General features: G+C 41.7%; 2 protein-coding genes across 2 annotated transcripts in view; both read left to right on the forward strand.

Moving 5' to 3' along the window:
* Positions 1-459: 459 nt before the first annotated feature.
* Positions 460-8,275, forward strand: LOC129410306 (N-acetylneuraminate 9-O-acetyltransferase-like). The gene is made up of 12 exons (XM_055158020.1): positions 460-522; positions 4,865-5,284; positions 5,393-5,482; positions 5,554-5,673; positions 5,744-5,900; positions 5,969-6,048; positions 6,133-6,234; positions 6,311-6,451; positions 6,561-6,638; positions 6,804-6,896; positions 6,966-7,055; positions 8,225-8,275. Exons 1-12 carry the CDS (start codon positions 496-498, stop codon positions 8,273-8,275), a joined length of 1,449 nt encoding a protein of 482 aa, XP_055013995.1. The 5' UTR covers positions 460-495.
* Positions 8,276-9,991: 1,716 nt separating this feature from the next.
* The window catches only part of LOC129410360 (N-acetylneuraminate 9-O-acetyltransferase-like), a 46,112-nt gene continuing 41,070 nt past the window's right edge, over positions 9,992-15,033 (forward strand). Inside the window, exons 1-3 of the mRNA XM_055158383.1 lie at positions 9,992-10,019; positions 14,185-14,416; positions 14,500-14,596. Coding sequence (XP_055014358.1) covers positions 10,011-10,019; positions 14,185-14,416; positions 14,500-14,596 — 338 coding nt within the window. The 5' untranslated portion in view covers positions 9,992-10,010. The remainder of the gene's footprint in view (positions 10,020-14,184; positions 14,417-14,499; positions 14,597-15,033) is intronic.

The raw sequence follows: 15,033 nt of genomic DNA on the forward strand, positions 1-15,033 counted from the left end.
ACTTTCTCTTAAGCTCCATCCAATCCATCTTTTACATTCAGGGAGCAGAGGGAGTCCATTACTCAGTTGTGAGCAGGGTCAGAGTTCACAAAATAAATACTTAATCTAAGAGAAAGGATACCACCATACCACAGATAAGATACCACAGATCAACACATTAGATAGCCTATCATGTCTTACACTATAATCAGATGACTTTGCCACTTACCGCACAATGCTTATGTAATTTTTATCCGTAAATGCTGGCTACCCTCACTTCTTCCTGTGGTCCTTGTTGTTGCAGGCCACAGTAAAACCTGATGCCCTGATCATTGGAGCTGCTTCAGTAAGTTTGACAACCCACTGCTTAGAAAGAATCCTACGATGACTCTTGTAAATCCTGTGTCGTCTTTAACCAGTGGGTCATCAGAGACTTCCATGCAAGTGCAAAAGGGCTACACCAGTACAAAGAAAACCTGATGTCTATGTCTGCGTCTCTGGAGGGCCTGGCTGAGCATGGAGAGGTCTACTGGCACATTCAAGGTCAGCTTATATTATTACAAACCTGGTGAGTTCACACACTCATGGGAATTCATTTTGGCATGCATCAGATGGACAGTTAGTTGGGTGGACCAGAGCAGCATTGAGGTTTGTGTGGAGCTTCAACCTGTTTTCTCATCAGTACAAACTATTTAATCCTTCACAGGGGAGGGCTTTGTGCATTTGTGGACAGATGATTTATCTCATCTGGATAATTGAAAAATTAGATTTTTCAGCTTGTTGCTCTCTTAAGATAATATAGATTCTGGACATGCTGAAGGAAGGTTCAGGCAAGTAGTTGCTCAAATGGATGGGATTTAACATTCTGGAATTTTACGGGTGGGTAGTAATTACACACGGGCGGGTCAGGACTGAATCAGGACTAAACCAAAACTAAACCAGGACTACACCAGAACTAAAGTAGGCCTAAGAAGGCCTGGTTTAGTCCTCCTGAGTGAGTCTGATTCAGTCCATGGCGTATGCAGTGCAAAAGTTTGCTATAATCTTGGGTTGACGGGCAGGTGCGATGTTGTACTGCGCCAGTGCGGGTCTCCAAAAACTGACCCATGCAGGACTCTGCACTGTAGGGCTCCATTACAAAATTAATTAATCTTCGGTTTGTTACATAAAGAAGGAGGAAATAACATTAAGGACGACAGCAGCTATACGTATTAAGAACGATGCAAAAAGAGTATACTTTGCTCACACAGGACAGTTAAAAGTGTGTGGTGAGGAATTTCACAGCCTTAAAACAGATAGAACACACATATTCTGATGATTATTCTTTCTGTGACAGAGAGTGCGGCTGATGGTGAGTCTGTTCTGTGCTTCTATTGCATTGAAGATGGTTCATTATAAGTCTGCAGATCGTACCATAGACCTTATGAATGAATGGACATATATTCTCTGTAGCATTTCATTGATTACATAAATGCAACACATTATAGTCTTTGTGATGGTAGTTTCTGCTGCTCCCTGCAGCTTTACTCTGAGGAAGAAAGAGTCCAGTGAGAAGTCTGAGCTCAGGGCATGATCAGGCCTGTGCTGCTGCTGCACAGTCACACTGATGCTGTGGACTTATGTTGAGTTTCTACAGACAACAGAAGTCAATAAGTTTCATCTACAGCCCCGGAGAATGAGAGGCTTGTGCTGCATTCAGACCGCTGCTTCGAAATAGCATTGTACATTTTAGAGTTTGAGGCAGACACCTGTAGGGTGTCCATGTCCATCTATGAGAGTTTTTTGGATGGTGTGTTTTCCCCGTCTCTTTGTGAACGATGGCAGGAGAGAGGCTTTAGTGTAGTGTATTATTATATAAAAGTGGAGGTGATCTGCGGTGGCATGTCTATGTTTTATCACTTTTCCCTGGAGTTCCATCTAGATGACAACTGCTTTCAGTGGTTGACCGGTCCCCCAGTCTTCCATTTCAACCATAGACCATATATATGAGTGAACATAACTAACGCTCTAGCTGCTGTGTGCCAAATAGGAAGTTCTCCAGGAGGCTCTTCTGGCTCCTCCTGACTCTGGCTCCAATTGACTTACATCTTGTTGCTCCTCTCTCTGTACCTGCTGCATTGAGCCTCGTCATTTTGGACTTTAAAATGTTCGTATTAACCCGCTCTACATGATTCTGATTTTTTTTTCCTCTATTTTGTCCATCAAAAAAATCCTATTCATAACACAGAGCCTGGCTCCACATTTGCTCCTGTAACCGTGAGCATCCCGAGCCTCATTTGAGCTTAATGCTATGGGTGACATCATGTGAGTGGCAGAAGCTCAGTTGGTAGAGCATTCGCCCACTGATCTGAAGGTTGGCGGTTCGATTCCAGCTCTCCACATAAACATCAGGTTGAGCGGTCAGATCCACTGACCCACAGGTTGGCTGGTGTGATTCCAGCTCCCACAGATGAATACTGTTGTTGTGTCCTTGGGCAAGACACTTAACCCACCTCGCCCCCCGTGTCTGCGTACATTGGTGTATGAATGTGTGTGTGAATGGGTGAGTGGTTCCTTGTTGTAAAGCGCTTTGAGTGCCTTGAAGGTGGAAAAGTGCTATAGAAAAATGTAACCATTTACCATCACACTCACTTAGTCCATTTCTTTTATACTGTCTATGATTTCAACTGACCCAAAATGCGCGCTAGCAACACCCCCCCACAGACCTAGGCCCACCCAAATACCACAGGCCCACCCAAACCCCTTCAGAAAGAGTTTCATAATATTTTTACAACTCTGCTGTCTAGCATCTGCTGTCTTACAAATAATGTGTCTGTTTTATACAGTGAGTCTGTGGTCCAGTGGATAATATACCGGTAGTAATATTTGCAAAGGTGCGTTTTACACACCCCTCCCCTCGAGAGCCCCACACGGCTTCTAGACGCTCTGTTCACGAGGCACGTTTGCTGCTACATTTGGTACATTTAAACATGTGGTCAAAAGACCCAGGTGAGGTAGTGTAGCTCACTGTGTTTAGTCAATCGTCTCTGATGCGGGCGATGGGGGTTCAAAACCCTGACATGTTGTTTACAGTTTCATTTTGGGGGTGGGGGGACTTAGTGTGAAAAATCAAATGTCCAAAACTTTAATTTTATTAACTTTTCTAACCATTCATTCTCATTGTTGAAAATCTTGACTGGTCTGGTCTTGGAATGTGTAACTTAGTAAACTTAATGAACTGGACAAAACAGGAACCAGACCAGAATCAGATCAGACCTGAGACTAGACTCTGCACTATAGTTTGTATATTTGTTATTATATGGAAGCCTATGCATTACATTTAAAACATTTAGGCTTGTCTATCATATCCAAATAATACAAAAAATACAAAAATCTTACCAAATAATAACGAGATGACAGACGCCCCACAGCCTCTCTCCCCCGGCCGCCCCCACTCCCCGCACCGCCACAAAGGTGACCAGGAGAGGTCCTCACTCTAATGGTCAATAAGGTATTTGAAATCTTTCACTCATTCCAAACATACGCCATTAATGTAGAGTGGAACCAGATTTGAGGCACACTACTTTCGGAAATCCAAAATGATCTCTTTGGTCTTGGTGTAATTTAAGACCAGACGGTTGGCTGAACACCGTTCTGACAGCCTTTAAATATCATCTCTATAAGCTCATTCACCCTCATTGATGATGAGTCCAGTGACCACTGTGTCTGCGAATTCTATGAATGTGTTGGTGGGATGGGTGGAGGTACAGTTGTGTGTATACAGTGTGTAAAGGATTGGACTGAACACACACCCCTGAGGTGCCCCAGTGTGCAGCATGATGATGTTGGAAGTGTGGGGGCCAGTCTTGATGAACTGGGACCTGTTTGAAAGAAAATTCTAAATCCAGGTAGAGATGGAAGGAGAAAGCCCAGTTGGAGCATTTTTCTTGTCAGTATTGCTGGCATGATTGTATTAAAGACTGAACTAAAGTCTATGAAGACCATCCTCACAGCTTTGCTGCTGGTCTAGATGACTGAGTGGAAGTGTGGATTGTTATGGCAATGGCATCCTCTGTCGACTGATTAGCTCTGTATGCAAACTGACGGGAGTCGGAGGGTGAGAGGTTGGCTCAAACATGATGCAGAACCAGTTTTTCAAAGCACTTCATCACTGCAGGCGTAAATGCCAATGGTCTGTAGTTGTTGATCAGTCGAGGTTGGCTGTTTGGGAATAGGAATAATGGCGGCGGTTTTCAAGGAGGAAGGGATGTTAGCCTGTAACAGATATACTGATATGCAAATTAGCTATGTGCATTTGTAACGAGGTGTTATGAGAACAGAATTAAGACAGGCTAGAGTATCAAAACTAAGAGCCACTGACTGACTAATCCTCATAGTCCCTTGTTTTGTCTCAGGGCTATTTTAAAGGCCACATACTTATTATGTGTAAATTATCTGCAGCAGTTTATCTGGTTTTGCCATGATCTAAACATAAGGCAAGCGAAGGCTACTGTGCCCTTTGTCCACATGACTTCCATGCACAAAGTAAACATGTTCCAGAGTGAAGTTTATTACACACAGATGGGAAGCTGGACTGGACAGTTGATATTTCACACACCAGAGTTAGTCTTAATGTTTAAATGTATGAGAAAATGCTGCTGTGGAGAGGAAAAACATCCTGACCCCGATTTGAACATAATAGAATAATGTGACTGATGTACATTTTAAAATAAGTAAGCTATTCATTTTACCCAAATAATTTTCTAAATGACTGGGTTTGTGTATGTATATGGATGAAATAAAAAATGTAATGTACCTGCAAAAGCATAAAACTATATTTTCATTCGGTCTGTGTTCGGTCTGAACGCAGCTTCAGAGTGTTTCTAACCTGCATGTGTGTTCACAGGGGGCCATGGTGTTGATGAACAGTCTGTGTAATAAAGTGATCCGGCCCATTGATGGTTCCTGCTGCCAGAACACGCCCCCGCTCACTTTTCTGCAGAAGATGTTGCTGTGTGTGTTTGTAGTCACGACTCTAGTTTTTCTGCTGTTGAACTTTCTGAGGAAATTGCCCCATGGGCGACCCATGGTCCCTGACCTGGAGAGTTTAGAGGAGAAGAAGCCGGATACAGCTCCTGGGCCCCTGGGGGCCGAGGCAGTGTGTGGGACCCTGTGCAGAATGGGACTCATCATGGTCTACTTCTACCTGTGTGACAGAGCAGATGTGTTTATGAAGGAACAGAAATCCTACAGTCACTCTGCCTTCTTCGTCCCTTTGATCATTGTCTTTGTGCTGGGATTGTTCTGCAGTGAGAGCACCAAAGAGGTGAGCACAGGCCTGTGTCCTTCTACACATGGAGCTGCTTTTCTCTGAACTTTGTGCACACCACCCTGGTTCCTCTGACACAATTTGACACTGTGTGCTGTGTCCCAGAGCCGTGTGCTGAACAGGGAGCAGACAGATGAGTGGAAGGGCTGGATGCAGTTGGTCATTCTCATCTATCATATTTCAGGAGCCAGTGCTGTAAGTCCTGTTTCCTTCTGTATTCTCTGTGTAGTCTCAAAGCAAAAGCTGATTCTTCTTGTGTGTCTCAGTTCATTCCAGTTTACATGCATGTGCGTGTGCTGGTGGCAGCCTATCTCTTCCAAACAGGTTATGGACACTTCTCCTTCTTCTGGCTCAAAGGGGACTTTGGCCTGTACAGAGTGTGCCAGGTGAGTGCAGCTCTACATCCTCCATGCTTTGTGCTCCTACAGCACCAGCATGACTGTGCTTGTGCTGCAGGTGCTATTCCGCCTCAACTTCCTGGTGCTGGTGTTGTGTGCGGTGATGGACAGGCCGTACCAGTTCTATTACTTCGTTCCTCTGGTGACGTTCTGGTTTATGATCATCTACATTGTTCTGGCCATGTGGCCTCAGATTGTGCAGAAGAAAGTCAGCAGTGGGTACAACTTTAATGTTGCAAATGTGCCCGTGGTTCTCCCTCACATGTGTTCTTCTCTCTGACAGTCAGTGCCCTGTGGTACTTGGGAATCCTGCTCAAGTTAGTGGGCCTCGTGCTGCTCATTTGCCTCTTTGCCTATTCACAGGTAACAGCACAGTCCCTCCAGAGGCACATGTCCTCAACACTGTTGGAAAGCTGTTGAATGACACATGTTTGTTCAAATGTGCAGGGCGTGTTTGAGATCACTTTCACATCGTGGCCACTTTCGAAGTTGTTTGAACTCAATGGCAACATCCAGGAGTGGTGGTTCCGCTGGAGACTGGATCGGTTTGTAAGTGCATTGGTGCTGTAGCTCCACAACTGCTCTGTTCCACTGGATGTGGATGTGAATGTCCATGTGTTTGCAGGCCGTGGTACATGGGATGGTGTTTGCTTTCCTCTATCTGCTCCTTCAGAAGAAACAGGTGCTGTCGGAGACCAGAGGAGAAGCTCTGTTCTCAGCTAAAGTCTCCCTGCCCCTGCTGCTCCTGTCTGGACTCTGTTTCATTGTAAGTGTTGGACTCTTGCTGTAGTTCATGCTGGATGAAGACCTGACACACTAGTGTTGCTCAGAGCAAAGTGAAGGCTTCCTAACATCTTGTGTCCTCTTTACTTTAGACATACTCAGTCTGGGCCAGCAACTGCCAAACCAAAGAGCAGTGCAACGAGATTCACCCCTACATCTCTGTGCTTCCGGTAGGTGATGTTAGCCTCCAAACAGAGTAGAGATGATATTACTGATTTCATCTTTATTTGTCCTCTGAGGTCACTGTAGTTGTCATATTGCACACATTCATTTGAATAAAGTCAATAGGGTAAAGTTAGTACTAACCTCTCTGTGATGCTCCTGTGCCTTCTCAGATTCTGGCCTTCATCCTCATCAGGAACATTCCTGGCTTTGCTCGCTCTGTCTACAGCTCCTTTTTTGCCTGGTTTGGGAAAATCTCTTTGGAGGTAAGATCCAGGGTGTCAAATCTGTTCCTAGAAGAATAAAACTAACCCCAAAATGTGCTGTGTGCCCAGCTGTTCATCTGTCAGTACCACATCTTTCTGGCAGCAGACACCAAGGGCATCTTAGTGCTCATCCCGAGAAACCCGTCCCTCAACATCCTGGTCAGTAGCTTCATCTTTGTGTGTGTGGCTCATGAGATCTCCCTCATCACCAAACTCCTGGCCCAACTGTTCTGAAATAGGCTGGGGGCTTCTTCAGTTTTATTTCATTGATAAAGTATAAAAATTAAACCATATGTTCAGTACCTGCACAGGGACTGCAGATAGAAAGTAGCTTGTAGCTAAATCTGGCCCAGTGCAGCTTTTCTCTTTGAAATTAATGTTTTCTTTGTGCTGTTGTTTTTAAATACAAAGAAAAAGGAATGGATAAAAATGTGCACAAAGATGTTATCTGCCCCCTTTTCCAGACAATGTTTTAACACTGATGGTTACTTTAAAAGACCCATATTACTCTATTTTCTGATCTATGTAATAATGTTTCCTCATCACAATCAGACCTGGAGTTGTGTTTTGTTTCATTCACACGTTTAACACACAAACCTGCATATTTATGCTGCGTTCTTTTCTCAAACTCAAAACAATCTGTTCCACCTTGTGATGTCATCCTACAGGAAGTGACCCACTGTGTTTTTTAACTCCACACACCTTCATTAGAATCACTTTCAGTCCTGGGTAAAGATAAAAGGTAAAAAGATAAACTACCACTATATGACATCACAAGGTGGAACAGAGCATTTTGAGCTTTGGAGATGTACACGGACTGATAATAAATTGTGACTCAAACATGTGTGAATGAAACAAAACACAACTCCAGGTCTGTTTTTGTTATGAGGTAACAACATTCTAACATGACTTAAAGCTCACAAGAGTTAAGTTTGTAATATTTAAAACATTTCAAATCAATACATTTAATTTCAGTCATAAATATTAATCAGTTGCAAACAGATATCTTCATTTTTATACATGACAATTTTTGATCTTTTCATACCATTGTACTGGATTTTATGTATGTATTAAATGCCATTATTGCACTTGATCCTTGGATTTCTTTGTCCAGTCCATCTAGCCGTGATCTAACACACTCCAGTCCATCTGTGCACAGGGAAATATGGGCTGAGCGTTTCCCTCCCACAGAGGAGATGTGCCAATTCTTATTGTCATGTGACCACTGAAAGCCTTTCTATTGGGTTAGGTGTTCAAAAAAAAAAGCGGTCAGGTGACTTTGGACTTCTGTGTCCACCACTGACCCTGGCATTTGATTTGGTCTACAGGTTGTACCCCACAACAACACCTTTAAACAGCTGCACCTCCTGAATGTTTGACTCAAAATCAAAGGAACTGACTGAAAAGTCATCTGGTGTCATCGTGTGTGACAGTTTTGGCTCTTCCTGAATGTGAGAATGAAACAAAACACAACTCCAGGTATGTTTTTGATGAGGAAACAACATTCTAACATGACTTTAAGCTCACAAAAGTAAATTTGGAGTAATAACCATCACAGATTTGTCCTTCATCTTAACTAGACACAGAACCTACGGAAACTCATTCATGGGCAAACTACATCTATTATGCCTATGCTACAGTAGTTGCTTAAATTTTCATTTAAGTAGTCTTAAAAAGGTCTTTAAAAAGTCTTAAATTTGGAGTAGTCAAACCTGGGGATATCCTGGGGGAGGAGCTTGTTTAGGACCCTCTTCTCAGCCACAGATGTGAGTGAGTCAAGCTCTGCTCCCACCACAGATCCTGCCTTCCTCTGCAGCTTACACATCCACGGCAGGAGCTTGTGGCAGATGTTAAAGGACTTCAGCCTTCTGAGAAAGTACAGCCTGCTCTGTCTCTTTCTGTAGAGCAGGTCTGTATTCTCCAACCAGTCCAGTCTGTGGTCGAGCTAAACAAGGTTAACACATTTATTTTATTTAAAAAAAAACCAATATGTATTTATTTTGGGCAAATTAGCAATTTGCATTGTTTAACAATGGAATAAAATATGAAATTTTAACAAATAACAATACAAATTTTGCCTAAAAAGGAGTGGGAAGAAGAAAACTTATTTAACTCCACTCTTCTAATTTGACAGCTTGAGCTTTTCTTTTGCGTGTCTTCAGACATTTTACCTGAGACCATATGAACCAATTACACGTGAGGACAAAGAGTCACTGTTCTAGCTTGGTAACAACTATCATCATATTATAATAACACAAAAGGATACAACAATGAAAACAGACAGCAGATCCAAGTAATGTAACGGACAGCACAGGCCAGAAATGGTAGGGAAACAACCAGCATAAAACAGCACTACAGAAGCAAGTATTGTTCTAATATTAAGACCCACTCTCTCTATACTGTGACCAGACCATATGTTTACATAACAGCTTGAATTTATGGATATTTTGGCATTGCTTGAGATGTGTATCCAGACTGTTTCAGAGTTTTACACAACATATACACACACAGAAACTTTTACGGGACATTGGGCAATTTGAAACTTCCACACCCTCTTAAATTATGCGTTCTCTCTCTCATTTTGAACAAGCTCTGTAGATGTCTTGGTAGTAAATAGTTGAGTATATAGATATAGACAGACTGTTAAAGGTAAATCTATAGAGTTCATCATTCCCTTTGAACGATTAATGCATTTGTACATGGTCCTTGACTAATAAAAAAAACAACCAAGTAATTAATGGTGTGTTTCTGACAGATGGTAATATGGACATTTCCCACCTCTGAAAAAGATAAGAAAAAAAATGCTGGATCAATGCTTGAACTGGTAATTACCACTGGTGAACTGAGAGACACAGTCCTGACATAGGCCAGACTCAGACTCACACACTCAGACCACAGACTCACAGTTTCAAGTCAAAAAGCTCAGCCCCTCTGCTTCATCTCCACTCCAAATCTTATTCACCTCTCCTTCCTCCTTAATGGTTTATTCCTAGTCTGGCCAGTAGATGGAGCCAGAACTACAGGTAAGCCTCTAGTGTGTGCTGCACTCTTGTCATTAGGTCCAGGTGCACAGTCACTCAGACCAAACCCAGGAATGAAAGAGAAAACACAGAGATGCTGCCGGTGAGTAAATCTACCTGTAAAATTTGTTTTTAAGAATGGTTAAAATAGTGTTAAGACACTAAGGACACAATAGTGCCAAATAATCTGTCTTAATTCATCAGTAAAGTGAATATTCTGTTTAATTTAAGTAGCACAATGAGAAGTCTTAGATTGTAAATGCAAATACAGCTACTTTGTGACTAGAACACTGTATTAGTACATCTGATGCACATGCCTCCCTTGGGTCTATGGAAATATCATACAGTGTGGTCACATAACAGTCTCCTTTACTATGAATGTTGAGCACTTACTTATGCTGTTTATGAATAACAGCCCCAAGAATCAAGGGAAGCTGGACTGGTCTGCCCAAACAAAGGAAGACCTCATGTCCTATTTTATTAAAAGTGACAAACTGTTAAGTAATATAAATTTACCTTATGACTCAATCAGATGTACTGATGCAAACTCTGTTAACTTGAACCACAAGAGGGATATTTGATATTTTTCATGATAATATAATATGGACTTTATATCAGAGTGGTGAATTCTTCTGTAAGTGTGTTAAATATAATCATGTTAAATGACCTGCTTGGGACAGGTTTGTCACGGGGCATTATGAACATAAAATGAATGTATGGCTGTATACATGAGGTGTACTACACTCTAATGAATGTGTTAAAAACACCACAACCTGTGTTGAATTTCAGCACAGCAGTGAGTTCTATTTGGGACAAAACAACTTGTGTTAATTGTGACACAGTTGATGTGTAAGTATATAGACACAACAGTTGTGTCAATAGTGACACAAGAATTAGTATTATGTGTTGCGTTAAGTGTTAAATGCTCTTTACACATTAGGGTGTTGCTCAAAATTCCAGTTACCCAACACAAACGTGTCATTCCACAGAGTTCATTAATATGAATACAGATGAAGATACAAGTTAAAATGTGTTTACTTTGAAATGTTTTTTTTCTTTCAGTGCAATAAATCAACAGGCTCTAATATTTAACATTGCCTTCAAAAAAATTCATAAAAAAATACCTTGATTTAAGCTTAATACAATACAATACATTAACAGTTTAACATTTTAATCCTCCTGGGTCGATCCTTTCTTTCTCCACTTTGTCCATCCCAAAAAAACTTTTCTGCATTTTTGAGTGCAATCTTTGAACACTGAGACAAGCACTTTCTTGATATTTGGTCCTGGGTCCGGCAGCTGGCTAAATATTAAATATATAAATTTAAAATGTTTACAAGGTACACAGATGATAACAACAAATTGATTATATGACAAACATATGCATTTTAATGCAATAACATGCATTTTACAATACAATATCAAACCGAATGTTTCCAAATACTATAGTACAAGTTCTACACCGCATCTGATTCTTAATAAAATAAACTCAACATTACAACATATAAACCATAACTACTAAATGCAATACAAAGGTGTTGAGAAGACCAGGGCTAAATTACGCAGCCTGAGCCTCACTACCTTTTTCTAATCACTCTAATAACCCTCAGAAAATCACTCAACTTTAAAAACACACTGCAGATAACTCTGACAACACTCACAATATCACATAAGTTTAAAACCACAATGCACACTCAAAAATATCATTTACTACACTCAAAAATATCATTAAAATATCTGACTACACTCAAAAATATAATTTAACTTTAAGAAACACCATACAAGTAACTTTAACAACTCTTAAAGTACCACCTAGGGAACACTTACAATTTCACTTAGCTTTTAGAAACCACCTTATGACATACTCTGTACTCACTCTGTACAACATTTGCCCAAAACTAATTTTTGACAGTGCCTCAAAGAATTTAACCAGATTTAGTTTTACACCAAAAACATTGCAACTATTCATTTATCCTTAGCAGTGCCTCAAGAATTTAACCAAATTTAGCTTTGCATCAAAAACATTGCATTAGAAAATATCCCCAAACATTGCGTTTTTGTAAGCAACTCACCTAGGATGACTGGACTTGCACGTAGTAATAGTATATGTATATTAATTAGAGGGAGAGACTCAACAAAAGATCCCAACAAGTGATTTGTCTTTGTCTTATTTTTCTGCTTTTTATTATTTTATGCACTACTCCTGTGGCTGGTTGTCACTCTTTATACTCGTGATCACTCAGGGTTTTTAGGCCCGGAGTGCTCACGACAGAGCACTTATGACCAACTCACTCCGTAGTTGCTATTTTACCAGAAAGCTCATACGAAAATAATTAGGACAAATCACTATGCAAGTACCCTTTTGGAGAAATTACCCTGTGACCAGGAAAGCTATAAAGCACAGCCTAGTCCGAATTGTAGATTCTGAACTCCTAAGCCGAGTTACAGCCGGAGGGCCAATGCCAACCAAAATCAGGATCTCATCATTATGCAGAATTTTCAATATTTATCTAGGGTCACAGGGCTCCACCCAGGTATATGCAAAGTGATCAGTACGTCACACATAGAACACATTTTTCCAAGTACAGGCAACACTTTTCAGAAACCACAGTCTTCACCATTCTAGCCCCCAACGCTCCTCCCCCAGCCAGGTCTGAAATAACTGCCACCTCGCTTTGTCGAAGGAGCAGGAAGTTCGCACCCGCATCAAAATAAAGCATCATGAACATCTTCATCTGAATTTCAGGAGCCCTTTTAGTGGGGCCTACACCAAAACCTTCATCTTTTTACCCCACCCGAGTGAGCTCTCCTGTGGCCGAGGGGGGGTTCACGACAAAAGGTTACCTTCTAATAAGACCTGTGGATCTGATGGGATTTATGCTGAGCGCCTAAAACATACCACCATAACACTTTGTAATCTCCTGGCCATGTGCTTCTCTAGCTGTCTGACACACGGGGTACTCCCTCCCTCACTCCTTTCTGTCACTCTTGTCCCAGTCATAAAGGTTAAGGCTGGTAGAATGAGCAGTGTGGAAAATTATAGGCCTATTGCACTGGCAAGTATCTTGTCCAAAGTTTTAGTAAGAATATTAGTGTGTGTACATGCACATCAGTATCCCGTTTATTATCCATATCCTGGTTATGTCAGTATTCAGGACATGTTGTTTACATGCACGCTGAGAAACCAGGATACTCGTATCCCTGTGTACATGATCAAATGTACTATCCTGGTTTCTTGACATAATCTTACAAATACACAAGAGCAAAAATTATACATTTAATAAACCAGGCAATATACAAACATCCATGAACTCCTTCAGCATAGGAAGCTCGGGAGGTTCCTAACCAACAGTAAGGAGCTATGGTCCACTACATTAAACCCAACACTGAACAAACATTGTACAAGTTACACACTGCAGCAGATTCTTAATTAAAATCTTCTGCATAAATGAACTCAACTTTACAACATATAAACCACAACCACTATAGAGCCACATCAGCCTGTTTGATAATATAATTCAGCTTTGCACACATTTCTTTACGTTTTACAGAATGAAACTTAAAACCACATGCTCATTTGTATAAACTATAGCTGAAAAAACCAAAAACAAAACAGCTCTTTGCTTGTGCACTGATGTGGTCAGCTAAAAGACATGACTCAGTGGAAAATGAGTGTTCTCTCTGTGACAGAGGATGTGCTGATGATGTTGAGTCTGTTCTGTGTGTATCACATTGGAGATGGTTTATGTTTAATTTTTCAGAGCTCATACATGTACAGGTCATAGGAGTGCAGATTGTACTTGTGCAGGTTTAGCGCAGCTCTTTATTTAACAGTCATTTCACTCATGTTTGGTCACTTTATTTATGTTGGTCACTTTATTTATGTTGGTCATCTTGTGATGAAAAGACTGAAAAGTGTTTTAGACGCATGCACATTCAACTTTATGTTGCAGTAATTGGGATACTGCGTATACATGCCACAGTATCTCAGTTAGTATCGGAATATACAAGATACACTATCCTGGTTACTCATAACCAGGATACTGCCTTATTCGGGATACTGAAACCGGAATACTGCAGATACATGCAACATGACGAAACCGGGATACTCAAAAAACCCAATCATAACAGGGACACTGATGTGCATGTATACTCAGACCACAGACTCAGACCACAGACTCAGACCACAGACTCAGACCACAGACTCAGACCACAGACTCAGACCACAGACTCAGACCACAGACTGACAGACTGTCTCTTGTGCCCAGGCTAAAGTAGAGGTTTGTGTGGGAGAAGGACCCCCGAGCTCTGATGGAGAGGAAAGGGCTTCAGCATCATGGGGCTCACACCGTCTTCTGGTCTGGTGTCACAGAGGAGCCAAGATGTTGAGCCTGGCACGCAGCATTAGAAGGTCCTTCACCACTGACAATGCTAAAGTCCTGTCTTTAGCATTAATAATCCTCCTCCTGGCCTGTCACTCAGCGTCCCGTTATTACAGTGGTAAGTGTGTACATGTGTCCCTCCTTCAGCAGAGCTCTTCTACAGGCCTACAGTCTGAGTCCTGTCCTCACTGTGTCCCTCAGACTCTGACTCCTGTCAGTGGCTGTTGTCCACTGGACGCTTCCTGGAGAACAGTGTGTGGCAGCCTGATGGCTGCATGATGCATAATTACAGCAGATGGTGAGTGTTTTTAAGCATGTACCTGATGCACTCAGTGACACAGCTGCAGCTCACCACAGCTCCTGGTGCTCTGTCCTGTCTCGTATTTGGAGTCTGGGCCTCATCTCTCCTCTGGGCCCTGTGCTGGTGTCCTGGTGGCTGTCTCTCTCTCTTCTGTCACTGGACTAGAGTTTCAGAGTGAAAACTTCTCCAAGTGACTTCTAGAACAGCAAAACATCTTCACCCTGAAACTTGAGTCCAGTGACAGAAGAGAATGTTCTGCTGTTGATCTAGGCAACACTGTGTTTGTGATGGTTGGCTGTGGGGTGTATGGTTCTAATGACTGTAAAGCGCTTTATAAATAAAGTTTGATTTGATCTACTGTACAACTTCAGCTGGTGGTGTGGGGACAACTGTCTCATCCTGAATACGACCTGAATACGTCTTAGACCACTTCT

The sequence above is a fragment of the Boleophthalmus pectinirostris genome, unplaced genomic scaffold (genome assembly GCF_026225935.1).
Source record: "Boleophthalmus pectinirostris isolate CB_2022bp ecotype Guang Dong unplaced genomic scaffold, ASM2622593v1 HiC_scaffold_22, whole genome shotgun sequence".
In the NCBI taxonomy this organism is placed as follows: Eukaryota; Metazoa; Chordata; class Actinopteri; order Gobiiformes; family Gobiidae; genus Boleophthalmus; species Boleophthalmus pectinirostris.

What these genes read in the sequence shown, in the direction of transcription:
- LOC129410306 (XM_055158020.1), top strand. Translation starts at nt 496, where the DNA reads ATGGAGAGGTCTACTGGCACATTCAAG. An exon ending in TGTGCAGAAGAAAGTCAGCA is followed by an intron (nt 5,901 to 5,968) that starts GTGGGTACAACT and finishes TCTCTCTGACAG; the next exon opens with TCAGTGCCCTGTGGTACTTG. An exon ending in TTGGGAAAATCTCTTTGGAG is followed by an intron (nt 6,897 to 6,965) that starts GTAAGATCCAGG and finishes CTGTGTGCCCAG; the next exon opens with CTGTTCATCTGTCAGTACCA.